This window comes from Lepidothrix coronata, unplaced genomic scaffold, assembly GCF_001604755.1.
Source record: "Lepidothrix coronata isolate B3197 unplaced genomic scaffold, Lepidothrix_coronata-1.0 Scaffold170, whole genome shotgun sequence".
NCBI lineage: Eukaryota > Metazoa > Chordata > Aves > Passeriformes > Pipridae > Lepidothrix > Lepidothrix coronata.
Genome location: NW_016690350.1, coordinates 1,145,937 through 1,172,889, shown reverse-complemented (window position 1 = coordinate 1,172,889; position 26,953 = coordinate 1,145,937). Strand labels below are relative to the sequence as shown.

Here is a 26,953-nt window from a genome sequence, read left to right as displayed (position 1 = left end):
TCAGGTGTGGTCTGGCTGGCTTTTTATAGCATAATTCAGGAGTGCTTTTAAATCATCACCAGGCAGAAATGGGTATCAAAAGTGGTGACCTTTAACGATCTCCATCACTTACATCCAAGTGGCATTAACGGGGCTTTAACAGGCTACACAAACATAGAAAAAATGTATCCCTTTTCCATGAGGATATGGCAGCACTGTGGTATGACCCGCCCCTAAAGGTGGGGTAACTGAGGTTCTAGTTAACAGATCCCTTGGATCTTGTTAATAAATCCTTCAGGATAGAGTGAAACAGCACTGAATGACCGGTGTTTATACATGTGTAAAGATATCACTTAAGAACATATATAAGGAAAAGAAAAAAAGAGAAAGAAAGATAACAGTAGATACTGGAAAGGTATCCCCATCCATGGATCCAGCAATGAGACCTGATTGCTGCAATCTGGATGTCTGTTGGTCAAAGTGATGGTCACAGTGTTGATCTAACAGGGGTGGGGGATGCCCAGGAAACATAAATTTCAATGGGTTAATATAGGTTCAGATTCAGGTGGGGATGCCCAGGTACCTCCCCTGTGAGGAGCAGTTTTACACTATCTGATATAACACTGTGGATCATGTGCAGTCCTCTGGTGGCAGGCCCCAGAAATGAGTCTGGGGGCACTTTGGGGGTCTTCGATGTTTTGTGACCCCTGCTAGGACATGACAGCTGCCTCCAACGTCAGCATAGCTGAGCCAGTTATGCCTTCTCAGAAGGGATGAAAACCTTTAGGCCTATGAGTGAACGTTCCAATATCTTCCCCAGGGAAGGGGGGCTACACCTGAGCCAGCTGTGTAAGGGAGGATATTGCCATGATAAAAAGCATTATCCCACCTCCACGGGATCTGTTTCTTCTTGTCCTTCTCCCCCATCTGGTTCAAAACCCAGCTTGTTGCTAAACAAAGGCTGGTCGATCATGGTCATCCTCTCGTGGTGGGTGCTCCCTTCCTCTGTACTGGGCTGTTCTCATGCAGACCAGAGGTTTTTGCCATCACACACCTAAAAACTTTCCCCTTCTCTTTTTGGTTCGAGGGGGCAAACCTCAGCAAAGCACCCTCCTGCTTCTGCAAATCATTAACCCTTAACATTTCAGTCTCTCACACAGTGCCAGACTGTTCTGTTTGCCCTTTTTCTTGTCAGTAGTGTAAGAATTCCCACCTGAGGACTGAATACTCAATCCAACTTCTTAGCAGCTTGTCCAGGACCGACCCCAGAGACAGGTCCATGTATGCTCTTTCCAAAAGTCATCACAGAACCATAGAATGGCTTGAGTTGGAAGGAACCTTAAAGACCACCTCTTTCCAAACCATCTGCCACGGGCAGGGACATCTTCCACTAGACCAGGTAGGACCAGCCTGACCTTGCCGTCCCTGAGTCCAGCCAATGTGCCCCATCGCCCCTCTCCGAGCAACCATCCCGTCTGTCACGGCGGCCGATGCTGCTCCTTCTCCGCCCCGTCTCACCTTGTCACACCCAGCCGCGACCCTCCCGCCTCCGCTCCCCCCTCCCCGCCCTCTCTCCCCGCTCCCCTCCTCTCCCATCGCTTCCCCATCACTGGCCCCTTCCTCCCCGCCCCTCCCGTCCCTCCCGCTCCCCCCGCACTTCTCCCCATCCCGAAGCTCCCGGTTACCTGCCGCCTCCCGGGGGGAGCGGGTACCAGCCCGGAGCCCACCCCGCGCCCCGCCCGCCTCTCCCCGACACAAAGACCCCCTTGTCCCCCGTCCCCGGCCGGGGGGGACCCCGGGGCGCCCCGGGTGGGCGGGGCCGGTGGGCGGGGCCGGGGCGGTCCCTGTGCTCGGGCGGCGGCGGGAGCGCGCTCGGGGCGCGTTCCCGGGCGCTCCCGGGACCGGCGGGGACGGGGCACGGCCGCGGGCCGGGCGGGGGGCTGAGCTCCCTCTCGGGCGGCGGCGGCGGGAGCGGCTGATACTTATTTATTTCTATTCTCCGCCCGTCCCGTCCCGTCTCCGCGCTCCGGGTACTTTTTCTGGGCTTTTTTTTTTCCTTTTTTTTTTTTTCTTTTCTGTTTTCGGTTGTTTTCGGCGGAGCGGAAGGAGGATGGGGTTCGAGCTGGATCGCTTCAGCGGGGAGGTGGATCCCGACTTCAAGTGCAACCTGTGCAACAAGGTGCTGGAGGACCCGCTGACCACCCCCTGCGGGCACGTCTTCTGCGCGGGCTGCGTCCTGCCCTGGGTGGTGCAGCAGGGCAGCTGCCCCGTCAACTGCCAGCGCATCTCCACCAAGGAGCTCAACCACGTCCTGCCCCTCAAGAGCCTCATCCTCAAGCTGGACATCAAGTGCGACAACCACGCGCGGGGCTGCGAGGCGGTGGTGCCGCTGCAGCACCTGGGCGAGCACGCCGAGACCTGCGACTTCTCGCCGGCCAAGTGCCGCAACCGCGGCTGCCGCCAGGTGCTCAACCTGCGCGATGTGGAGGCGCACATGCGGGAGCGCTGCGAGGCGCGGCCCGCGGGGCTGTGCGAGCAGGGCTGCGGGCTGGTGCTGACCCACGGCGAGCGCCGGGCGGGCGCCCACGGCTGCCTGCGAGCCCTGCGAGCCCACGGGGCCGCGCTGCAGGCGCGGGCGGCCGCGCTGGAGAAGGCGCTGAAGAAGGAGGCTCTGCGCGCCGGCAAGCGGGAGCAGTCGCTGCTGTCGCGACTGGCGGCGGCGCAGCTGGAGCTGCAGGTGACGGCGCTGCGGTACCAGAAGCGCTTCACGCAGTACAGCGCCCGCCTGGACGCCCTGGCCCGCGCCCGCGCCGCCTCCCCCGGCAAGGTAAGGGGGGACGCGGGAGGGGTGTCCCCGCTCGGGGTGGGGGGACACGGTGGGATGGCCCGACCCCCGCCCCGCGCTCCCCGGTGCCCCCCGGGCCGCGGGATGCGCGTTCTGCCCTGCGCGTGTCCCGGCGGGTTCTGCGGGACGGGGGTCGTGTTGTCCTGGAGAGCCCACGCGGCCCCAAAATCCTTCCGAATACCTCAGCTTTTAATAGCCGTAATGCACCGGTTTCCATAGGTACATATTTTTCGGCCGTGACCGTCATTGATATCTGGACCCCATATGGCAGCTCTCACAGCAAAAGTAACGGGATCGCGGTTTTGCTGGTGTTTTTTTCCTTGGTTCTCTTCCCCCGAAGAAAACTCTAAACTCCAAAATTGGAATTTCCAGGGCTGGAAATGGTATTAAACCGCCAGAAATTGACTCCCAGGAGTCACACAAAGTGGAGTGAATTGGAAGAAGCTGCTGTGACCCAATGCTTTCCAGACCCTGAGCTCACCTAGCATCCCAGAATAGGGCTTCCTACAAAACACTGACTTTAGGATTAACTGTTTCGCAACTCGGACACGTCGCCAGCTATTTCTTGATCTGAAGCCACTATCTCTGTAACATCCACCTCCAAATACAAGACATCTGCTGTGTACTTGTGATTTCTTTCCCAGAATCACACAGGGTTCTTGAAAACCTCAATTTAGGAGAGGAGAAATTAACTTGACTTTAGCCCCCCCCCGAATTAGACCATTTATAAAATGACCAGAACCAAAAGCCAGAGCTACAACAATACTCAAGTTTTAATTGGAATGAGGCTCCCCAGCGAGGGAAGCCCTAGAAGCCAATTATCTTTTAAATGAAGACATTCAAAGTCCTCCCAGTGACCTGGAATGTGCTACCACAGACACAGCAGTATTAAACTGTTCAAAACTGCCAGACGTCTGTATTCACACCTTTAGTAATGTTGAGACTCTAAAAGTTGTGGAAAGGAAATAAAACTTCATATTATTTTTTTCCCCCTTCCTTTTTCCTATTTAGAACCCATCATGTTTTCCAAACTCAAAACAGAAAACGCTTTAATCTTAAATGTACTGTTCTGACTTCTGGAGATACTGGGTGTGGTGCTGGTTAGAAACTTAGTAAAACTATTAAAATAAATTGGGGGTTCACATTCATATCAAGATTCAGGACAGTTCTGTCTCCTCCTTTTCCTACAGTACTTTGCCTTGGCATGCTGCAGAGCTTTCAGCTCCCACAGCTTGGCACACAGCTGCCTCTGCTCCCTGTCCATTGCTGATGACAGGAGAGCCCCTCCACACAGCCCTGCTGAGGGAGATCATCTCACCAAATCCCTACCTCCTCATCTCTGCTCTCCTTTATTCTTCCACTGCCCCTCCTTCATTTGCTAGTGTTGATAATGTTGGGTTTGCATTATTTAGCTCTGTAAATGATAGTGAGCTGCACTGAGTCCGAGAGGTGCTCATGGTCCGTAGTTTCTAGCTGTACTCTTTATCAGATTTATGGATACAGCTGGCTGGGACCACTGTGCTGGTTTTCAGCCCTGTTACAAAAGGCTGTTATACAGTTTTCTGAAGCAGCCACGAATCTGAAGAAAGCTGGAAGGTGTCATGTCACCACAGACTTGTGGTCCAGCGGTCAATCAATTACGTGTCTTTCACAGCATTTTGGGCAGCTTGCCAACACCAACAGCTTTCCATTGCCCTGCTCCCAGAGAAGTACAATCAGGAAACTCGCATATTTGTGCACTAGAGAGATTTTTAAAAGACCCATGGTAATCCCCTAGTGCAGGGGATGCTTTACCAAATTTTGGGCTGTGGAATGCTGACAAATTTATACTCTGGGGTTGTTTTCTCAGAGACACTGGCCTAGACTGTGCGGGAACACTCAGCACACATACTTGCCTAAGCATTAGGTCCCTGAACACAGGGATTAAGTGTGTGATCATGTGGAATAGCTGATTTTCCATCATTACTTAATTATGACCATTACTCATATTTCATGTATTTTGTTATACGATGTAATCGTTTGGTCCATGTCAAACGCAAGTAGGCTGAGCACTAACAATGTGGGTTCATAGTTTACATGTGGTGATTGCAGAACTTACTTTTGGGTGTTCTGGCTCCTCAGTAGATGAAGAAAAAGGGTTTTCTGACTTCCCTGCCTGGTGGTTGCTTGTTGTCACAGATGCAGAACCAATCTAGAATAAATCAGATGACATCCTGTAGTCAAAACAGAAGGAATGCCCACGTACAGCTCTGTTTAAATGTTTAGTCATACGGCATTAGGCCATTCATGAAAGACCCAAATTCATGATCTTTTGGCAGACCAGCTCTGGGTTCACCTTAGCATAGACTTTGTGACTGGATGAACCACAGCTTTGCTGTGTTTTCATCTACCATTTCGGAAGTGAGTTCTATAACACCACCATAACTATATTAAGAGAAGACAAATAAAATACATATTTTATACACACACTCATCTGTAAATATCTCACCATTTTATAAGCCCCTTAAGTAGACAGATGTGCATTAAGTGACCCCAGTTGTTGTCCATGTATATTCCTTATCACTGAGGGAACACTAAGTTTACTGTGTATTTACTGGATGTAAATGTTTATTCCAAAAGAAAAGTTTGATGGTTTATTCAGAGAGTGACTGTTTATTCCTTGGTAAGAATTCCTTGGAAGAGGTAAGGCTTATTGTGAATGAGCTTGAGGAGGGAGTGGTAGGGAAGGTGGTGTGTCTCACTCAAATTTAGTATTTCTTCTGATCAGAGATGTCAATCCTGTAATATCAAAGTCTAAACAATCAAAAAAACCCTCTTACTATTCAAACAAGGCCTAATCCTTGGTGAAACATACCACTGTGCACACCTATTGATAAGCTGATCTGGTCGTTCCCTTGTTTACACAGCCGACAAAGTCCTTTGGGAAGGAGGGAGTGAGGGGGAATCGGAAGCAGTGCTGGCTGCAGCTCACGGTGGAAACCCTTCCGCTGTCCTGACAACCAGAGACAGGGACTGACTTTAAATATATCAGCCAGACAGGAACCAGATACGATCTGACATTTAGGACCTCTGCTCTAATACCGCTGTGGTTGTGGTAACACAGGTTTGAATTCCTCAAGAGCCAGATGAAGTCCTTTGAAACAAGATGATGTGTTTTTCTCAGACTGTCCCTGAGCAGGATGTGCCAGGCTGGTCCTGGCAGCCCTTTCACCAGAGAACAAGGAGCTGAAGTGCCTCCTCTGATGAACACAGACCTTCTTAGCCACAGCACTACCAAAGAAATTAGTCTCCCCCTATCTAAAGGGAAAAGCAGTCTATTAGCTCCACATTACTCAGCTGGGAAGTACAGTAATTTCAAGAATTATGTTTAAGAGTTCTGTTCGGCTGTGGGAATACAACATGCCAGTAACCATCAGGTCTGCTGCCGAAGCAGCTGCTGGGGCAGGGCTGGACACCGGCCACCGATTTCCACAGTTACCTCACTGTTTAATGATTGCTCCGCTGGAACGCCAGACATTGGAGGGGAAGGGAAAGGCAGAGCCTGGAAAAGTCATTTGCATCGTGGCTTCCTTATGAAGCCAAGAAGGTTGTTAAAGAAATTGTTAAGACCTGAGATGTGAATCTGCAAAAGTGACCAAGTGTTGAAGCAAAGTGCTGCTGCCCTCCCTGGTGCCGGGGCGGTTCCGTGAGGGTGGTGGGATTAGTGCTCTGCAGTGGGTTGTGCTCTGTGACACCTCTGCTGCCGTGGGGAAGATGGAGACAGTGCACAAATCCACCAGAAATGGCTGGAAAGTTTCTTTAAAGCCCCTGTGGGCAGAAGTACTTTTTCAGAAGTACAGAAAACTATTATTAGTTGGGTTTTTTCCCCGCAACTTGACTGATTTAGTAGACTGCTTTCATGCTGATTCAGCCACGTATAAAAGTGTCAAATCATAGCCACATAAGGAGGCTTTAATGAAAACGTTCAATTTTAATTGCTGAAAGTGTCTTGAGAGCAATGCCATAATTGTTTCTTGATAGTTCTAGTTGATTTGCCTTCTTAAAAAAGCATAATAGGAGAAGGAAACAGTGGGGCTAACACATTCTTGTCTTTCAAATCCTGAATCATTCATCCCTGAAAGTGGTCTCACAGGACTGGAAATTTGTTCCTTGAAATCCTGTCTGAGGTCTGGGTCTGTAGACTTGCAGGGAAATAGCTTTTACTTCATTTTTCTGTCCTCTTCTGGGTACCTGGTTCTCACTGATGCTGAGTGCAGGCAAATTCAAATAAAATCAGTTTATTCATGTTTCTCGGTATCAGGTCCACCTCTATTTATTATTCGACCTGCAGTGAAGATAATGATCAGAAATGGACACAGAAGTTGTAAACCACATTTTCAGGTGGAGTGTATTAGTGCAGCTCCCCTGTGGTGAAGTGTGTGGTCAGTGGAGCTCTGCCAGTTCACACTGGTAGGGAATTGGGCTTCATTATCATCCCCAAATCTGTAGGAGTAGTTCAGTAATCCGGGATTACTTTGACATTTTTTATGAGTTTAATAGACATTAATGTTTGATTGACAACTTCAAATTGACATGTTAAAAGAAAAATGCATAAACTAAAACCATCTGCATCGAATTACAATGCAACTGTTGTGATTTTTGTCATTAATTGGTTATGAAAACCAGACTTGTAAGATAACTTCCTCAACCTTTCTTGTGTTCATAACTTTTTCACCCTGTGGATAAAACAAAGGAAAAGGTCTTGGAGGTAGAAAAGTTAATCTGTATCTCTAGATGCACAACATACCAATCCTATTCTGATCTCTAAAAAATGTACTGTTGTTGAAATGGCTTTTTGTAGTGCTCTGCTGTTGTCTGTTCAATAATTTTGTAGTGTTGTGCTGTAAATAACAGCCACTTGATTGAGACTGAAGAGAGAACATTGTGAAGACTTAGTTGTCTTTAAGAGTACATGCACTTACTTTTGTCTTTATCAAAGTTAATAGACCTAAGTAGCATCACTGTGTCATATAGAACATTTTATAGGAGTTCATAGTTAGGAACAAACTGGAATAAGAGAGCAGGATAACAGAGTATGTTCACACAGTCACCCAACTACTACAGGTCCATCCAGTATATCTTCGTTGTACATTTTTTGTCCAGACAACTGTTCACTGCAGAATTTCGTATTTTAGGGGATTAACATCATGATTTTCAATGATGGAAGATCTCTGTTTTGCTAGTGTTAAAATTCCAGAGAAAAAAATTATGCCTGGCAGGTGCTGTGAGTAGCAATTGCCATTCTAGGCCTTTGGCAAAATTTGTAGCAGTTTTGTTTAATACTGTTTTCTCAAACTCGCTGGAGAATTTCTGTTGTATAACACTGTGTTTGATACTGTTTAAAACAATGTCATGTATCCAGCACTAGAGAGAAGCAACATAAGAATCCAGTCCTAAGATTAGAAAAGCATTAGGAAAGTCAAGAGTTTGACTACTGGAAACATGGAGTATTTTACATAACACATCACATATGACTAGGTCAAGTAGTTGCAGGAACCAGTATTACATATAAAACTGTTCTGTTGCTGTTAAGTGTCTCACTGTAGATCTCAATAAAAAAGACACATAAATCTTAGGGGTGGTTCTGCTGCTGGAGCTCGGTGGGGTGGCTGGAGCAGGGGCTGGGAGCTGCTGACTTTGCTCCTGCAAAGTTATTCCAAACATTTTTCTCCGAACTACACAGGGGTAAAAAAAATAAGAAACCGACCCAACAGAACTGGATGGAAGTATCATCTGTCCTACTTTACCCACGCACACAAATGTTTTCAATGTGTTTATCTGTTCCTTGCAGGGGGAAGAGACTAAAGCACTGACTCTCGTCCTCCATCGTGACTCTGGCTCTCTTGGATTTAATATTATTGGTGGCCGACCGTGCGTGGTATGTTAATTGTTAAAATATGTTTGCCCTTTCCAGTTGGGAAAAGCATGTAGGTCAACACTTAGAGGAAAAATGTTGCTGACAAGCATTTGCTTCTCTTGTGATTCTCTCAGAGCAGATCTCATACTGGGATTTGTGTCGGATGTCTGTGAACTCCACTGCCTTTTCTCTCGCAGCGTGTTTATTCCTGCATCTCATCACAGCCAGCAGCACTGATATTGGTGCAGTGTCCCTCCCAAAATGATGAGACCCGTGGTGTGTCTCTCAGACCATAGTGCTGTGAGGATTATGGGTTGAGGGCCCACAGCTTTAGGCCCTTTCATTAAAAAACCCCCACGTTATTTACTCTGCTTTCCACCAGAGGTTCAGCAGCCCCCCTGTGCAGGTGAAGGGATGTAACTCAAACAACCTACTTTTGAATTCTATGATTTCAGCAGATGTTTCCTGCACCATACACTCACTAATGTATTTTTTTCTGGATGCCTGTTGGCTGGAGCTGCTGCATATGACTTTAATTAGATCAAGGAGTGGATTATACCTTGTCCTAGTAATTTAGAAAGTATTTAGAACTACTTCTTGACCGCTCAGAAATCTGACATTAATTACGATTTATTCCTAGTGAATTCACTTGAAAGTTATTCTTTACAGTTAGAGTTTTTCCATTTTCTGAGACATTGTTCTGCGCCGGTAGAAGACAGTGACACAATACACAGGAGTATGAAAATACCTTGTTAGATATAAATTGTTTTCTTGGGTTTATTTTTAAATCTCCAGAGAAGGAGCCGTGCAGCTAAAAATAAAAATGCAGTGTTGTCTTATGTTTGATGTGCAAACAGGCTGTGTCTCACTGGATTTTACATTGAGAATAATTGTAATGACAATTACTACTGAGCTGGCCTAAGTCAGAGGAAAATGATTATCACACAACTAATTTACCTAATGGAAGTCCGTCCCTGGTTGTTTAATCTTTCGAAACAGGAGTATCAGGTGTTCTCATTAGCACAGAGTAATTCCATATTAAGACATCAATAAGAACATTTCTTTCAAATTACAGGCGCTGCTGTGACACGGACAAGCTTTAGCTGAGGGAAAATCAGAGTTGGTTTGGGGTAATAATGTGGTTTTCTTTTCATCCTTAAAGGACAATCAAGACGGTTCATCGAGCGAAGGAATTTTTGTATCGAAAATAGTCGACACAGGGCCTGCTGCTAAGGAAGGAGGGCTGCAAATTCATGACAGGATTATTGAGGTATGTGGACACACTGTCTTTTAATAGTGCAAGGCCTTCAAATGGCATATTTGGTGTGGGTTTGGGAGAAATGTACTGTGGTAAACACTGTCTAGGAGATATGTCTGTTAAAACATGCTTGACTTGGTGCAGTGCTGACCTCCATGGCTTTAGGTATAGTTCTTACCTAAATATAGAAACCAGATTATGGATGGTATGTGCGTGTCCTGACTTTCTGAGGAGCTAGCATCTATCTGGTATGCCATAGATAGTTCTTTTTTAAGCTATTGGAAACTTGTAAGTTATTTAGTTAAAACCATATGTGAAATATCTGTGGTGTGAACCACGGTATTATTTTTCTAAGTATTTCCAAGTTTTGAAAAGTCAGAAAAAATTCTGCCCCGCAATTTCTGTCTGGTTTATTATAAACCTAAAGTTACTGCCTTAATGTTGCTTGTAAGTTCTTACATTACTCAGATTGCAGTCTGAATTTCTTCTCATTTTGCCAGAGTCTTGACCTCAATAAAAAGTCCTTCCTGTGAAAGAGATGGTTGCATGAAACATTTCTCACAATTTTCAGTGAGCAGATTTCTTTGTTGGGGGGACAGAGTGAGAAAAAGGTTAATTTTGATGAAACAAAATGCAGCTGACGGTGAGTCAGTTCCCATTGTTTAGCATTTTGCAGTTAAGAAAAAGTATTCCTCACTGTCTTATTTTTGTAGGCTGGAGAAACTTTGAGAGTCTATTGTTCAAAAAGATAAGTGTGGTGTTTGTTGCCAAGGATATCATGGAACAGCCAGTTTCTCTAAGTAATGGAATTCCATTGCTCTTATGTTTTGCAAATGAGCAATAAACAGCTGTTAAGGATTTTCTGTTGGCAGGGGACAAAGTGTATTTGCCTTTTTCTGTACTGTTATGGTAAATTGTATTCACAATTTAGTAGGGATATAAAATATTAATTAAGTTTCTTCATATGGGAAAGAATGGAGCCACGGTAGCAGAACTATAAAAAGATAAGAAGCTGAGCTGTGAAATGATCCAGAGTTGCTTAAACTATATATATATGATGTAACATAATTGCAGAAAGGTCTGGACAGTTTTGTGAGAACTGTGTGATTTTGTTTGAACTGAAAATTTTCCCATAAGCCCGAATTTCCCCACGGCAGATTTGGAAAGCTGACATCCATTTGTGAAGGAGTGCTCAGTCACACAAACCAAACAACCCTATGAAAACCAAAACTTTGTAAGATCAGATACCCCAAGGTTGGGAAATGTCCTAGTCTCTCCATGCAAGCCCCAGTTCAGCCTCCTGGAGCACCAACCCTGTAACTCCATCAGCAGTTGCACTCATGGTATTTTTGTCTGTGGAAGTCACCCATGGCACAGGGAACAAGGGCAGCCAACCTTTTTTCCCCCTACCAAAATCTGCTCACAGTTGCTCCCTCCTTACTGCTTTTTATCATTTCACAGAACCATATGATGGTTTGGATTGGAAGAGACCTTAAAGCTCATCTCATTCCAACCCCCTGCCACGGGCAGGGTCACCTTCCACCAGACCAGGTTGCTCAGAGCCCAGTCTCCTTCTTTTTTTATTCTCTCCTTACTTCTCCAGTTGCTCCCTGAGTTTAGCATTTGGCAGCACTAGTGCTGGCCAGGTTAAGGACCTAAATCCAGCTCTGCTGGAAGCAAACTAGAGACTGAGGGAGATGGGAGAGGACAGGCTGGGTGAGCTTTCCTGCTGTGCCTCTTGGCTGTGTCCCCTCCCTGAGCAGAGCCAGGCCTGTGGGAGCAGTGTTTGTGCAAGGTCTTTTCCACAGTTCAAGTTACATTTCCACATAAGAGAAAAGCCCAGAATAAAGACATTAGAGCAGTTTGTTGCATTAATAACACGCCAAGGGTAGCAAGAACCCGTGTGTTGACATGAGTTGATGTGTGTTGACAACTCTCGTTGTGCTGACCACAAACTCATTGTCATATTCACTCTTCTCACCTCTAAATATATACAAAAGGCTGACGAAAATTGAGCACATTGTTTCCCAAGAGCTGGCTTTGGGTGCCTCCACATCAGCATCTCGGTTTGGAACAGGAATGTCCTGTCGAAGGAAGTCTCTGAGCGGTGCCCGGCTAATGCGGTTTGACTCCCATTGTGGAGCAGTCTCCAAGTGTGCTAATTGGATTCCTTTTTAGATAAAATTAATTGATTTAATGCACCCCAACAACTACAGGCATCCAGTTCACAGCACTAGACTGGAGTGCTCTCACACGGAGCCCTCAAAATACACATAGTGTGGTGATCAGCTCCTGAAAAAAGCTCTTTCATCCTGTATTCTCTGCATTCTCTGCAATTTATATTTAGCACACTATGTCTAACCTTAGTTTGGATTAAGGAAAAAGGAGATGCCTCCTGCATCAAGGCATCTCAGCAAGCTATATCATACCCATGTCTAATTATCTTAGCTAACTCAAATACCATGTCAGCTGTGTAGCTGAACACTAGGTAATGTCCAGTGAGACTGGCCTTCTAGAGGCATTTCTTTTTTTAATAACTTTCACACTGCCAAAGTTTTGATTTGGCAGTTTGGCTGAAAAATCATTTACAGATGTAGCTGTAACTAGCAGGACACAGCTGGAGGACTTGGAACTTGGCACAGCATAGAGCATCCTAGTGAGTCACATTTGCTTTCAAAAGCTTGAAAAACGGTAAAAAAAGATGATAACTTAAATTTTTAGGACTGAATTTAACTATCTAGAACTTCTTTGCCGTGTTCATTCAATATTAAGGTTTTATGTGTCATCGGCATGATTTTAAATAGACTCTTTCACAAAGAATTCCTATTCCAATATAAGCTGCTGAGCATAACATCTCCCAAATTAATTCCAGCATCCATCACAGAGAATTTACAATGAAATAAAACATGAATCATTTGATTTCCTTTTGGAAAATGTTTCTTTGCTGCAGATCTTCTGGTGGATGTGTTTTGGAGCACATATCAAATGGAAGTGTCATTTCTCATTTTCAGAACTGCCACAACATTTCTAATTAGTGAGCAGGGATTAGGCAGTGTAAAATACAGACACATATATGGTACTGCTCATAGCTGATAGCAAATGTATTGTTTTGTTGATGTTTGCTTGCAAATTCCATCCCTTGACAAACTGATACAGAGATAAACTTGGAATCATTTCAGAGATAATTTTTCTAACATTTTCCTTATGTAATTTGGATTTCTTGTTCTACATTTTTAGAAGGTTAAATACAAAGTTAATCATGTTTAAGAACTGACTAGAATTGTCTGTGAAAGCAGTTTTTTGGCCCTTTCTGTGTCACTGAAATAAGTAATGCCACTGTGCAGTATATGTTTCTATTGCTAAATGATGCACATCAAGATGAATGTTCCATGGTCTGTGCTACTCAGTCATCAGAGCACTGTGTAACAAATACAGAGAAATAGCCTTTTTCCTTGTATTTTGCTTTACAGAATCTGTTAAATAATGATATTTAGTGCTTACATAGGACTATGAAGATCATGTTATAGCTATTAATTGCTTAATAATTTCCCCTCACTGTTTAATAATATCCTCGCTCTGTAAACAGGTAATCTGAGGCATAGAGGAAAATGAATTCTAGAAGTTCTTTTCAGATTAGGGTTAAAGACTTGGATCTTTTTGTAACTTCTCTGTGTAAACCAAAGAACCAAAGCTTCATAGGTGTGCCTGTTTTCAGATCATTCACAATTACTTTAGGGGTGAGGAAGTTGTGATTCTGGGAGATTTCCTCTGCTTTGACCACACATTTTTCATGCACTTCTGCATTCAAAGCAAGCAGCTGATTTCATGCAGGACTAGTGATTTACTGAGGTATTGTTTCAGATGTTCCATAGCAAATTGCCACGTTAAAAACATGCTGAAACTATTGATTTTTCTGCAAAGGAATTACTGTTCTCAGAGATTTCATTTTTGTCAGGGTAACAAAATGGTCCTAATTTCCTCTCTTACCAAAAGTTGGTTCAGGTCCCAGCCATGAATGCCTCTACACAGCTGCTTGGCATTTCTTAAGACAAAATTAGATTTTCAGAGTTTTTATTTTTAAGCACATCAGCTCTGAAAGATTATAAATTAAATATGGCATTCTCTTCTCACTAACTAGTAAACTTGTTTGTTTAGCTCCAGGACTGCTTGGAAAGAAGGAGGCTTTTGAAACACGGGCTGCTCACCACCTTAAAAAGTTTTTAAGCACAATTAGGGTACTGTTGAGGTAGTATAAACTGTCACAGCTTTGCTGAAACCTGGAGGATTTATGCCATCTGGGACTCGCCCGGTGTTTCATGCTGCTCACAGGAAGGATCATTAGTTTAGGAGTTGAGAACACGTCTTAGTGCATTTGATTGATTTTCCCCAAAGCACACTCATGTGCTACAAATTACAGGCTGCTTTTCCAGGACGTGGATTTCTTCACAGATTACACAGAAGAACAATGAAACGTTTTAGGGAATCTTCCACTGTGGATGTGCAAACAGAACTTGCCATTTGCTGCCATTTTTCCATTTTTCACTCTGCAGCGAGGGAGCTGTTTTGGCAGAGCCACTTTGGGCTCGCAGGAGGAGGTTAGGTGGCTTTCAGCAAAATTAATTTGGTAGCTGTGTTAACAGTGTAGCCTCTGACAAGTGGGATCAGCACAGAGCAAGTCCATCAGCCATAGAGGAATGGCAAGACAGGACACTCTGACGGGAGCGTGGTGTACCTTTCCCTGCCAGTGACACATCCATCTGCTGCTGAGGCAAGGATGGCTCTAAAATTGAGTGAATGAATAAAAGAAGAAACATTCCTTGTGGTCTGCTGGTGCGTGATGGGTCTAGTTTTTCCACCAGACTGAGTCTGTGGGCTGAAAGGGCTCAGTGTGTTGCTGCTCTGGCTGCACTGTCAGTACACACTCGTCCCACCCTGTGTGCCCCATTCACTTATCACCACTCACAGGCAGCTCACAGGAAACTTCCACAAAGAATCAGTAAATAAAATTATTAACTGAACACAGCCTTAAACTTCTGATTTGCTGGTAGGAACTTTTTAAAGTTATGTCAGCTTTAGGGGGATAAACCTAAGCCTATAGCTGCTGGCAGGACACTTAGTGCCAGCGCTAGCTGGACTCTGACAAGCAAATAGATTAAACAGAACTTTCTCATTGTCATGAATGGAAAAGTTCAGCTCTGCAAACAAGATTTACTGTGCAGCTACATACGCTTAGGAATTAATTTTCTAGAAGAAAACATTTTCAGACAGTGACTTAAAATTGGCTGTTCGAGTTCCTGCCAGGACACGCAAGCACATGAGAGTATTTGTGGAGAGTGAACACGACAGGGCAGTGAGTGCAGCTCCAGCAGAGTCAGCTCTTTTTGGAGTTTATGCTCACAGAAAACTTTCCAAGCCCTTTGTCCCTATCTGTTAATGGTGTCTTACAAAGCATCATCGTGCCTGTGCTAAAACATAGATCCCACAGCTCGGTCAAAAGGGAAGAATAATAATAACCTTAAGAGGAAAATACAAATGAAAACAGTTGGCCTTGGTTATTGCTGCATTTTTTCCTCTCATAAATTTATTTCCCTGATTTCATACCAGCACTCTAGTCTGAGCTGTGGCAGGGAGGTGGGAAGCAGAGGGATGAGCCAGAGTACAAACCAAAGAGGTACAACAGGATTTTTACACTAAATACTGTAACGTTGTTCTTCTCATGAACAAAAAAGAAAAAAAAAATCGCACGGAACAAAAATATAAGTGTTGCAAACAAAGAAATAGTGGTTTTAGTATTAATGACCTATGGTTTCTGCCTCTTCACTGATCAGTAGACTGCAGAGCTCAGGTTATGAGCACATTTCATGCTGGAACTTTGAAAAGGTCCTGCATGAGTTCCCCTCAAATTTCTGCCCCTCCTTAGCCATTCCTTTTAATAGAAGCCCACAGCATGTTGACCCTACGTGTAATGTGGGCATTCTGAATCTGTGGAAGCTCAGAATATTGTTCTCAGGGGCGTGCTGAATGAAAAAGAGGTAATTAAATCATCAGAAAAAGCTCTCTTAAACTCAAGAATAGATCCCTTATGTGTAACACTTCTTAATGGGATTATGGTGTAGAGCCCCTTCTCCCCTGCACACAGTCCTTTACCTGCATTTGCCTCTGCTCTTGCTTTCCTTGCTGACACAGTCTGCTTTAAAACAACCTGTATCAGTCTTTAGGGCACATGAAATGTGTCCTGTAAAACCTTCAGTGCTTTCAAGATAAGGGCCATGACGACTGTGCACAAATCAGGAAAAGAACTGCCACTGCTGGAATTAGGAGGAATACCACTTTTCTTGAAAGGTATGTTTATATTTGTGAAGAAGCTGCCTCTGACCAGTGCAAATCTTTAGCCCAGCCCAGAAGACAAATGCTGCTGGGGTGTCCCAGGTACTCAGGGACCCCTCACGCAGCCCTGCCCTGCTCACACTGAATTTGGGGGGGAACAGTTTAACTGTAGGATTTTGTCCTTAAGGGTTCCTGCAGGATGGCTGCAGTCATTCCAGTTTCACACAAACTACTTAGGAATTATTTGAGCAGGGGGGTTAAGAGCCTGTTGTGGGTATTGGTCTCATTTGGAGACTCTTGCAGTGGTGGGTCCCACACCTGCACAGACCTGCCCGTGCTTCCTGGAGCTGCTCAGCTTTCCACAGCATTTGTTTCATGTGTGACTTTGCTGCTGTGCCTTGGCACTTCCACCCTTCAGCACTTTCTCCTGACAGCCCCATTCTCCATTTTCCTCTCCTGTTGCTCTCACATGCTGCTCTCTCCTGGCATTTGTACCCTAGAGAGACCCTTTGACATCCCTACCAGGGGGAAACATCTCCTGGGGGTGGAAGCCCAGGCTGCTCTGCCGTTGGGAGTTGGAATGTACAGCACCCCCAGTTCTTGAAGAGAAGTTAAATAATGTTCATGTTTGTGTTGGAACTGCAGTTAAACAGGAAATTGCTCTTGAGTAAAAGGAGAAGTGATTACGAGGAAAATGCTTTCCAGGTCAGTCTCTTGCATCAGATTTTTCACAACTATAGGGATGGAAAAAGGGGGAGAAAAATCCTACTGATGCAATGCTTTAAAACACAGTGAAAGTCACAGATTATTTAGAATATGCCCTGCCTGTAGGAGTTCTTTCTCTTTGGTTGACTTGTTTGAGACCACAAGAAACGGGACTGGAAGGAAATGCAAACTGCTGTGATAATTTCTAGTCAAATCTCACATGAAGCAAAGGACTCACTCCATTGACTCCTGTATTGCTGATCCCAGAGCTCATGAATTCTCTCCATTATCCCTCAGCTGTGTTTACCATTTTCTGCTAAACCAATCCTTGCTAATTATCTGTGTAAACCAGCTATCAGTGGGTGCCTCCCCTGCCCTGTGCAAAGCAAAAAGAGATTGTTCCCTTCTCCCAGCACTGTGGTGGAAGGTTGTTCCAAGCCTTGTGTGGCACCATGGCTGTGACACTGGTGATAAAGAAAAATAGAAACCACTTAAAAAATCCATATTTTGTTTTTTAGGAATTATTACTCTTTCAAACAAGTGAAAAATAGCTGTTTCCTTCTCTGCAGCTAATCAGAGAGAAACGTGTCAGACTCCAAACAAATGCTTTTTTTAAGGGATGCTCGTTGAGCATATAACAATGGGACAATTTAATCTTTTCACATGTGGTACAATTCCTTGCATTTTAAATCATCTCCTGTTCAGTTTTCCAAATTTCAAGCCAAACCATTATGATTAACTGCTGGATTTTATTTTTAGATTTTTGAACAGCGATGAGTCTTTTTAGAGAAAACACACAGAATGTCCTATCAACTATTTTCACACATTTTATATCATAATTGGGCAATCAGGCACAATCATCCTTAATTTAGTACATATGTGGTACATTTCCATGCCAATTGGGTTAAAGACATGCATGAAGTAAGTGCAAATTAACTGACAAAAAGAGCAAGCTCAGACCATCCCTATTCAAAAGGCACTTGAGTCACATTTGCATAACTCTTCATTTGGAATTAAAAATTGAATTTGTTCAGCAAGTGTGAAAAATGCCAAATGTGGGAGAATGACCAAATCTGCCTGGGGATCCCAAATCCTGAGCCTGCAGCTCAGCCCTGGTTCATTCTGGTGAAGGGATTTGTCTTCAGAGCAAGAGAAATGGAACACAGAGTCACTTTTAGTTACTGGTGTTTGTAGTTTTAATGGCAATTAAGGTCTTACTGCTTGTTAGTAAACAGATATATTTCGGTATGGGGGGGTTGTTTGTTTGTTTATTTAAAATTGCTGAATGTGAGTTTATGGTGAGTCATTAAACAGGAAAACATGGAAAATGAGAGTGCTCAATTAGAAGTTCATCAAATTTACTACGGCAAATTCTATAGCAATAATTGCTTCAGATTCATATTCTCCTTCAGACATAAGGCTTTTTCCTTTGCCTAATTAATTAATTCTTTACATTTTGAAAAATTGGAAACCATTCACAATTAACTGCAGTTCTGAGTTTTAAACACTGAGAGCTGACAACTTATCAGGGTTAGGAAATTAATTCCAACATTGTTGACTATTGCTTTACTTTGTGCATGTTTTGTTAAATTTAAAAACAATATAACTGGACTATTTTATGTTCCACTACAAAGTGCAACTACAGGACTTGTAAAGTTTTTAGACTCTCATAAATACAAATGGTACTGGTCTGACAATAACAGCAGCTGAAAAATTTGCTTCGCCACTGGGGCTTTTAAATTAAAATAGTGTTTTGCTTTTCATATGCATTTTAGTATCCAAAGTAAATTTGTATTATGTTGGCTTTCACGTAATGGTGTAACATCTTTAAAAAAGTTTCTGTTGGTAAAGTCTTGTTTCTCTAAAGTGAATTTCCCTCTGAAAGGGGAATTTGAGTTTTAAAGATGGGGGGGAAATGTTACATCAAAACTGGAAAGTTGAGGATTTGTTAGGGGTGCAGGAGGAGTGATAGAGATGGGCTGTGTGGGTAGAGCACTTGGTGGAGACAAACATCCCATCCCTGTGTACTGTGCCAAGAGACTTCCCTTCTGTGACAGGCCAGATGAGTCCTAGTCCCAAATAGTTCAAATGGTGCAACTTAAATTATGCATTAAATGTACCTCAGTTATGAGAACCAGGTGGAAAAAGAGTCAGAGTATGGAAAACAATATCTTTTGGTGGTGCAGGTCTCTTTTTCGTAGTCTAATAAAGCCTGGTATTAAAATAACCTTTTTTTAAAAAAAAAATTATATATAATGTATACAGCCTCTGTTGTAGGACTTGACCTATGGATCTCAGGAATAGCCTCCCTGCAGCAGACTGGTCCCATATACCCTTTTACACTGACACAGTTATCATCCATAACCCCAGTGTGGCATCCACAGCTTAATTATATGCTCCATTTAACAGCAGCACAAAATTAATCCTGTTGGAACAGAGATTAGATGACATATGAAGAGCTGTGTCTGGTCTCTTCAGTGCGGTGAATTTTGTCTGGTAGTGTTTGCATTTATTGTTTCTTTTCTTTGCCATCGCCCACACGACTCAGAAGCACCAAAAACGTGCAGTGCCGAAAAGCAAGGAACTGCTTTGGTGATGGAGCCTGGCTCAGGATCCAGTTTAATTTCAAAGACATGAGCCACAGGTGCTCAGTCCTGGAAGTTTAACGAGTGGAGTAAAATCTCTGGATGTTTCAGAGGATCACGGAGTGGCTGAGGTTGGGGAGGACCTTTGGAGAGCAGCTGGTCCAGCCCCTGCTCACAGCAGGGTCAGCTAAAGCTGTACCAGGGGCCCCGTGTCTTCCTTGGGTGAATAAAAGCTCATACACATCGAGCATGTGAATAGTCCTTTTGGGCTGAGCACGAATTTGAGCTGAAAACTAGTAAATATTATACATGTGTTTGATTGATTGGATGAATATGAGAAAGAAACCAGCAGCAGGAAGGGAGAGGGAAAATGTTTCCTGAATCATTTGGGGGATGGGTGGGGGAAATAAAAAAAGAACTTTTTAGGGCTATTTTTTTTCTTCTTGATTCTGCAGGCCTCCCAGCTCAGGAAGATTTAGTTTATTTCTTAAAAGGTCTTGCTTATAAAGCAGACCTTTTTCTGGCTCTGGCCAGCTCTAATAAAAATTAGCAGTAACTTTAGCAGCTGCCATACCACATGACTGCTTGGAATTGCATAACTTCTTTTTCCTCCTAAAGAAACACACAGAGATCATCTGATCTCCACCCTTGCAGCATTCTCCAGAATGGTTTTCTCTAACTTGATTTCTAAACAGAAACCTTTTTCTCCTTTCTTTTAACAAACCTCTCTTCTTAAGCCCAAAATCTGACAGCAAATGGTGAGGGGCTGCAGGCAGAGCTTTCATGAGTTAAGTGAATAAGGTGATTATTTGTATTTTTGCTACCTCAAAGTCTGTTACTGTTTATCAATAAAAAGCCAGGAGAAAAGGATAATATTTAAGATAATCAAGAAAATATTTTATGGCTGAAATTGTGGTTTGTTTTTTTTTTTTTTTCTGGGAGCTTGGTTTTGTATGGAGTTGCTTTGTGTTTTGCCAAGGAAAAGGTCACAGTGGGAAAGGCAAGGCTTCCATGGCCATACCACATGTAAACTGGACAGACATTGTTGGCTCAGACTGGGTCCTGTTTGGAAACCCCAAAGTACTGAACCTGCTCACCAAACAGAGTGGATGGAAGTTCAAATGATCAAATTATTCTACCTCTGTGGTATGTGGAGATGCACCATTGCTCCCTGGCTAATTGTGTTTCCCTCTAGCAAAAAAGGAAGTTTAACATCTTTGCCAGAACCTAAAACCTAAATAACTGTCCAGTGCTTTTTTTCTGATGCAAATTTCTTGCAAAGAGAAATTAGGAGACCCCATATATTTATGTCTCCCTGGTAGTTCACTTAGAATTTGTTCATGTTTTGTAAGTCTTAAAGAAATCTCTTGTCTATAGTTAGGAAGAATTCTTAAATCATTGAAAGTTCTTTGAAAAACAAACAAAAAAAAATGGTGTGTCAGACTCTTTAAAGCTTAGTTCATCCCAAATCCAAACAAACAAAAGCCAGGTAATATCACAGAATTTTCAGGGCCAGGTTGGACAGGGCCTGGAGCAACCTGGTCTGGTGGAAGGTGTCCCTGCCCATGGCAGAGGATGGAATGAGGTGGTCTCTAAGGTCCTTTCCAACCCAAACCATTCTGTGATTCTGTGAGGTGTTGCTGAAAAAATGAGCCTGTTGGCACACAGGGAAGCCCTGGGAGTGGCACCTCTTGGGGCCACTGCCACTGCCTTGCACACAGCTGGATTCCCATACTTGAGTTGAGCCAGTTGTCTTAACCACACTAAAACTGGAATAAAATTTGAATTTATGTAATTCTCACTCTTGCATTTTCCCATTTTCCCTGCCAGTAGTACATCCCTTTTCCTGCTAGTTTGTCGAGAATCCCTGATTCCCATTTTGAAGTAAAGGTTTGGCCCCTTGGATGCTGGAGATGGAAGGGGAACTGGCCTCTCCAGCTGCCTGTGCAGTGGTGAGCATCAAACCACGTGGAACAGAATGCACTGAGCTGTCTTCAGCTGCAGTTACAGCTCATAAGTGTCCTGCTAGCAACTCTTGTTTTAATTTTAAAAGTTCACACAGCCAGCTCTGCGACTCCTTCCTGTATTTGAAGGAGCCAGTACATACCAATGCACTTTTTTCTTTTTTTAATATAACCTTTCACTGTTTTCCCTTCGTTTTGGCCTCTGTCTTTCCTCTTAAAAGCTTTGTAGGCAGTTTCCTCTGCAGCAGGGGAGTTGGTGACTATTTCTATTACAAACCTTTCTCTAGCAAGAGAACCTTCTCCTTTAGTTTTTAGCCAGTTTTACCTCCTGCTGCTAATTAAAACGTTCTCTCTCTCTCCCTCTCCTTCTAAGTTTACCAGAAAGCAAGATAGTTTGCCCAGTTTGTGGCTGTCTCTTTGCAGAAGGCATTTGAGACTTGCAGAGCAGCTGATGTTAAAAGCAAGTTATAAAGCCAGGAAGGAGCAAGGGTGTCAGAGAAAGCAGTAGGTAATATTTTAGCCTCCAGCACATCTCCAGGCTTTACAGGCTATTAAAAGCTACTTTCACTGGGCTGACACTGCATTTCAGTTCATTTTCCCAGCTTGCCTTCCCCAGAGTCTGCTGTGGTTCTTTGTTAGACACCTGAACTCATTAGATTAACAAGAAGCATTTTATTGATGTGTCTCAGGGAGGAGTTGGGAGGCTGAGAAGATGCTGGGAAGTTTCTTTTTGGGATTAAATGGATTTCATGCATAATCTAAGGGAAAAGCATCATGCCTGCCAGCCCTGCAGATTTGAGCACTGTTAGCTCCTTGTTCAGACTTTCTGCTTGGTCTGAACGCTGTGCTATAATTTGAATAGATTTATAGAACAAAGGAACCAGAATCCCACAGTCAGAACTAAGATGACTTGTCACTGACTTTGTCCCTTTTATGCCAAATAGCTAAAAATAATTTGCTTTCCATTGGTTTATTCCATTGCCTGAGGTTCTGTTCAGCATGAACAAGGTTTGCAGACACTGGCTCTCGGTACTTTTTTTGCTTCTGATTGCAAAGATTTAATTCCCCTCCTTTAGAAAACCTTTGGAAAAAAAAAACCTAAGCCCACAAGCTTTTAACTGCTTAGCAAGTGTTTTCCTGCACTTTCAGGAAGAAATGCAATTATCATGGCTGCTTCAAGGGAGTTGTCAATGAAGCGATAAACCATGGCAGAATTTACTTATCCTTGCAGAAGAATGCAAATTAAGGCTATAAATGGAGGTCTTGGGAAAGGTCTTGACCGCTTTTTGCCACCAGCCTAATAATCACTCCAAGTCATTCATATTCTCAGGCAATCAGGTGATGTACTTCGTGTTTTGCAGGGGGAAAAAGGACTGTGAAAGTGAGCGTGCAAGTGGAACATGCTCTTATATCTATCCTTCATGTGTTAATCAGTTGTTAACTACAAACCACAATATTTCAAGCCATGCAAATTCCCTTTCTCAAAGGAGATCGCCTTGGATAAGCAAGTGGCCAAGGATAGTGGGACAGTGTTTTAAAAGTTGGTAAAAATGGAAAGATAAATCCTGACCTGAAGTAACGAGCATAACTGATTAATTTGATATCTGCCAGGACAGAAATCCCATCTCCCTCAAATCAGCAGGGAAGATTTCACTGAGGGAGTTTGTGGGAATTGATGACCACATTCAAAAAATCTGTTCCAATCTAATTATAACAAATAAATTTAGAACTATCTGTTGTAACTATTACTGGAAGTTCCACGCAAGCCTGTGGTGTGATCTGTAGGTGAGCAGGAATCCCTGGGGATAAAGCTGCTCCTTAATCAGACGGGTATAGAATGTACTGTACACAATGCCCCAAAGTAAACCAATTTATTTAAGGGTGATTTTGAATAAAGTTAGGTAAATATTTCATCCAGAAGTGAGTTTNCTGCTTATTTGCTGGAAGTTAAATATATGCATTAGATAAACAAAAACTGGGGTCTTAGGTATTGCTGAATGAGTGTCAAAGTCTAAAAGCATGTAAAAATATTCTATACATGCCAAATCCACTGATCTATGACAGACACAAATTCCTTTTCCATTTCCTTTGACTGTATAAAACCTTAGTCATCACAGAATCCAAATTGTGGTATTTGACACTTGAGAAGAATTACATGGAAAACAATGACAGGTTTTTAGTTCAAGTTTCCCACTTCATAACAACACAGTTGTTTTAAACAGCTCGACTTCTGCTTCCTTCAGTTCCTAACATCCACATTTCCAACTGCTTTTATTCTCCCAGCAAACCACATTTCTGACAGGAGATAGTGAACCACCATGTGTTATGTTGCTGCTATGGATTACTGCATATATTCTGTTTAAGAAAATGAAATGCAACATTAACTTTCTGTTTGAAAATGGAAAAATGCTGGGTTATTTTTTTCCCTTTTCAGAATATTCCCGTTATTTTTGTTACATTGCATTCATTTTCTATTCCTGATTTTAAACTTGAGTTTCTGCCTTTAATTTCAGAGTACATTTAGGCTTGGAACCCATAGTAATGACTTTGCAACTGAAACACACTGACTTCTACCACCCCTTATGATTTAAAGAGATCAGACTTGGGTTACTGTCAAGCATCCAAGTTATTTAAAATTACTTTACCCCGAATGTAAATTTTTTTTGTATGTCATGATCTAACTAGATTTATTCTATTCAAGTTTATAGTTCAGCTCCACAGTTAAGTGTTTTCTTTTGGTTGGATGTACAAATTCAACAAATTCTAGATCAAGGGCGATTCTAAAGCTCCAGTTTATTGTTGTTGTTCTCTCCCAGCCATTACTTTGTCCATCATTTAAATTGCCTTTGGATTAAAGTATTCTTTTATATCAAAACACGTGGCATTTTAGGCATTAAGAGCACTGAGCGTATCTTTGGATCACAAATGGGTCTGATTTTTGTTTTTCTTTATCCTGTACTGTGTCAGACAGAGGATTTCCTACCGTTGTTTGGGAAAAGAAAGCTGGAGTTGGAAAGGAAAGCATAAAACTGATTGCTTGGTGGTTTAGTGTTACAGACCACCTACCCTGACAGGGCTGAGAGTGGGGCCTAATTGAAATTCTAAAGGAGGAAAAAGCCATAGCCCAGCAACAAACAAATAGGGAGAACTTAGTGGAAAATCAGAGGAACAATAAAATATGATTCCATTTTGTTTGCAGTTTGGCACTTGGAATGGCTTTACATGGAAGAAAATAGAAAGCAAAAGGAGCCACTTAGGGGAAAGTCATTAGACACATTTAAAGACTTCCTAGTCGGACCTAATATAATTTTATACACTTAAATGCCTTATTTTAAAAGCTGTGTATATTCTGATGTTGTTTTACATAATTCCTTTATTGTGCAGTTAAAAGAGGGGGAAGTAAATAAATATATAAGGAAGAGAAAGAAAATAAAGCATGCATCTCTCCAGAAGCAGATTTTTAGAGAGGAAAGAAAAAGGCAAGATTTTTATAATTCTTTTGGGACTTCAGCAAGCAATTTATCTAGAAAGTATTTACTTTTTATACAATCAGGAAGTTAGTGACAAAGAATAGATGTATCTTTCACTGCACACAATTTAAAAAAATCTTTTTAGTCCTCCCTGTAACACTTGAAAACACTTCTTCAGTTTAAGTCTAAAAGTCAGGTTTGCACTAGTTATTAACTGTTATTTATAGGATGTTGGATAACAGTATTAAACAATTATGGAAAGATTAACAGAAATTGAACAAATTAATGCAGAGGGGTAAGAATTGGAATCTTTTAACTGAAGACATCAATGCAAACACATCAGGAGATGTGCTAATACATGCAAAGACCAGTCCTGTAGAGAAGTCAGTGGTCAAATACCTGATATCAGTGAACACTGTGCAGGTACCACTGTTACAGCCAAATTAGGGGAAGGCAGCTGCTGTGCTGTTGAAAGGAATGAAGCTGAACTTAAAAACTCACTTCTGGATGAAATATTTACCTAACTTTATTCAAAATCACCCTTAAATAAATTGGTTTACTTTGGGGCATTGTGTACAGTACATTCTACACCTGTCTGATTAAGGAGCAGCTTTATCCCCAGGGATTCCTGCTCTCCTACAGGTTGTAGTATAGGCTTGCATGGGACTTCCAATAATAGTTATAAAAAAACTCTTCTGTAGGACCATTTTTTTAAGATGACTTTTTTGCTGTCCAGGTGGATTTTCAACAGTAACAGAGAAATTTTCCCAAAGTTGGAGAATCTGATTGCAGAACTACAGATTGTTGTGGACCAAGGCACAGTCAGTTTAGTTTGGTTTAGTGTGAAGTGCAAAACTTGAAATGACAAAGATATTGAAAAGCTGTCAAGTGAAGTTCAAGTTTGCTCAGAATATTTTCCAGAGACAACAGCTACACCTCACTGCTGTTTGTCTGGCTGCTCAGCTTCCATGATAACATTGTGTAGGAATTCAGAAGGGGGCTAAAACCTTGTATTCCCAAACACATTTATCTTGGTCTCAGTCACTCGGGAATCCAACAGCACAAGTGTAGAGGCCAAGTGGACACATCCTCGTTGGTGTAACAGCCAGTTCCCATGTGCTGCAAGTCAGCAAGAAGTGAGAGTGTTCTTGCCTTGGTAACCCTGAGGGGGATGGAATTTTGGTTGTGATCCCCTCTTTTGGGGTTAGTGTGAATCAGTCTATTGTTTCGGGGGAGAACAGCTGCAGGGAAGTTTGCAGGAGAAAGGAAAAGCTGATTTTTCTTCAGGGTGGAACTGAAAGGTTTCTTGGTAAACAGATGTTCCTGTACTGACTGTTTTCTGCAGTACAATCAGCCTGGAAAGGCTCAGAAGTTCAATGAAGCAAAGTGATGCCCAGTCCATTTTAAAAGGCACCAGGGCAAGTTTCTCACCTCACACACTTGAACCAAAGTAAGATTTCAGTTATAAATCAAAAAGGCCATTTCTCCCCAATCAGTAAAGGAAGAATTCCACAGGAGCAGCTGCCAGGCCACTGTGAAGGCTGACACTCACTTTCCTTTCCAGGTGGGGACTGTTATTGTTTCAAACACCCCTTTTAAGAGACCCCTTTCATAGAGCCCTAGGATGTGGAAAGATATTGGAAACTATTTTGAATCCTTACAACAGGTGGTTAGGGTCAAACTGCAGTACATAAAAGCTGTAGTCTTCCCAAGGTTTTCATTTTAGCTGCATGAATTATTCCTTATTTAGCGAGACAGGAGTTTCAGTAAGTTGTGCACCTCATTTCTGTATGCTTTTTATAATAAGCACTCAGGGCAAGTGTGATTTCTTTTCTTTCTGCTTCAAAACGCACGTGAGCAAACAAACATCTCTCATATGTGGTGGGAGCACAATAACCAGATGTCTTGTTTAGGCTTTAAAACA

General features: G+C 42.8%; 1 protein-coding gene across 1 annotated transcript in view; it reads left to right on the top strand.

Moving 5' to 3' along the window:
* The first annotated feature begins 1,948 nt into the window (after positions 1-1,948).
* The window catches only part of PDZRN3 (PDZ domain containing ring finger 3), a 136,765-nt gene continuing 111,760 nt past the window's right edge, over positions 1,949-26,953 (top strand). Inside the window, exons 1-3 of the mRNA XM_017829884.1 lie at positions 1,949-2,806; positions 8,655-8,741; positions 9,883-9,990. Of these exons, the coding sequence (XP_017685373.1) occupies positions 2,090-2,806; positions 8,655-8,741; positions 9,883-9,990 (912 nt within the window). The 5' untranslated portion in view covers positions 1,949-2,089. The remainder of the gene's footprint in view (positions 2,807-8,654; positions 8,742-9,882; positions 9,991-26,953) is intronic.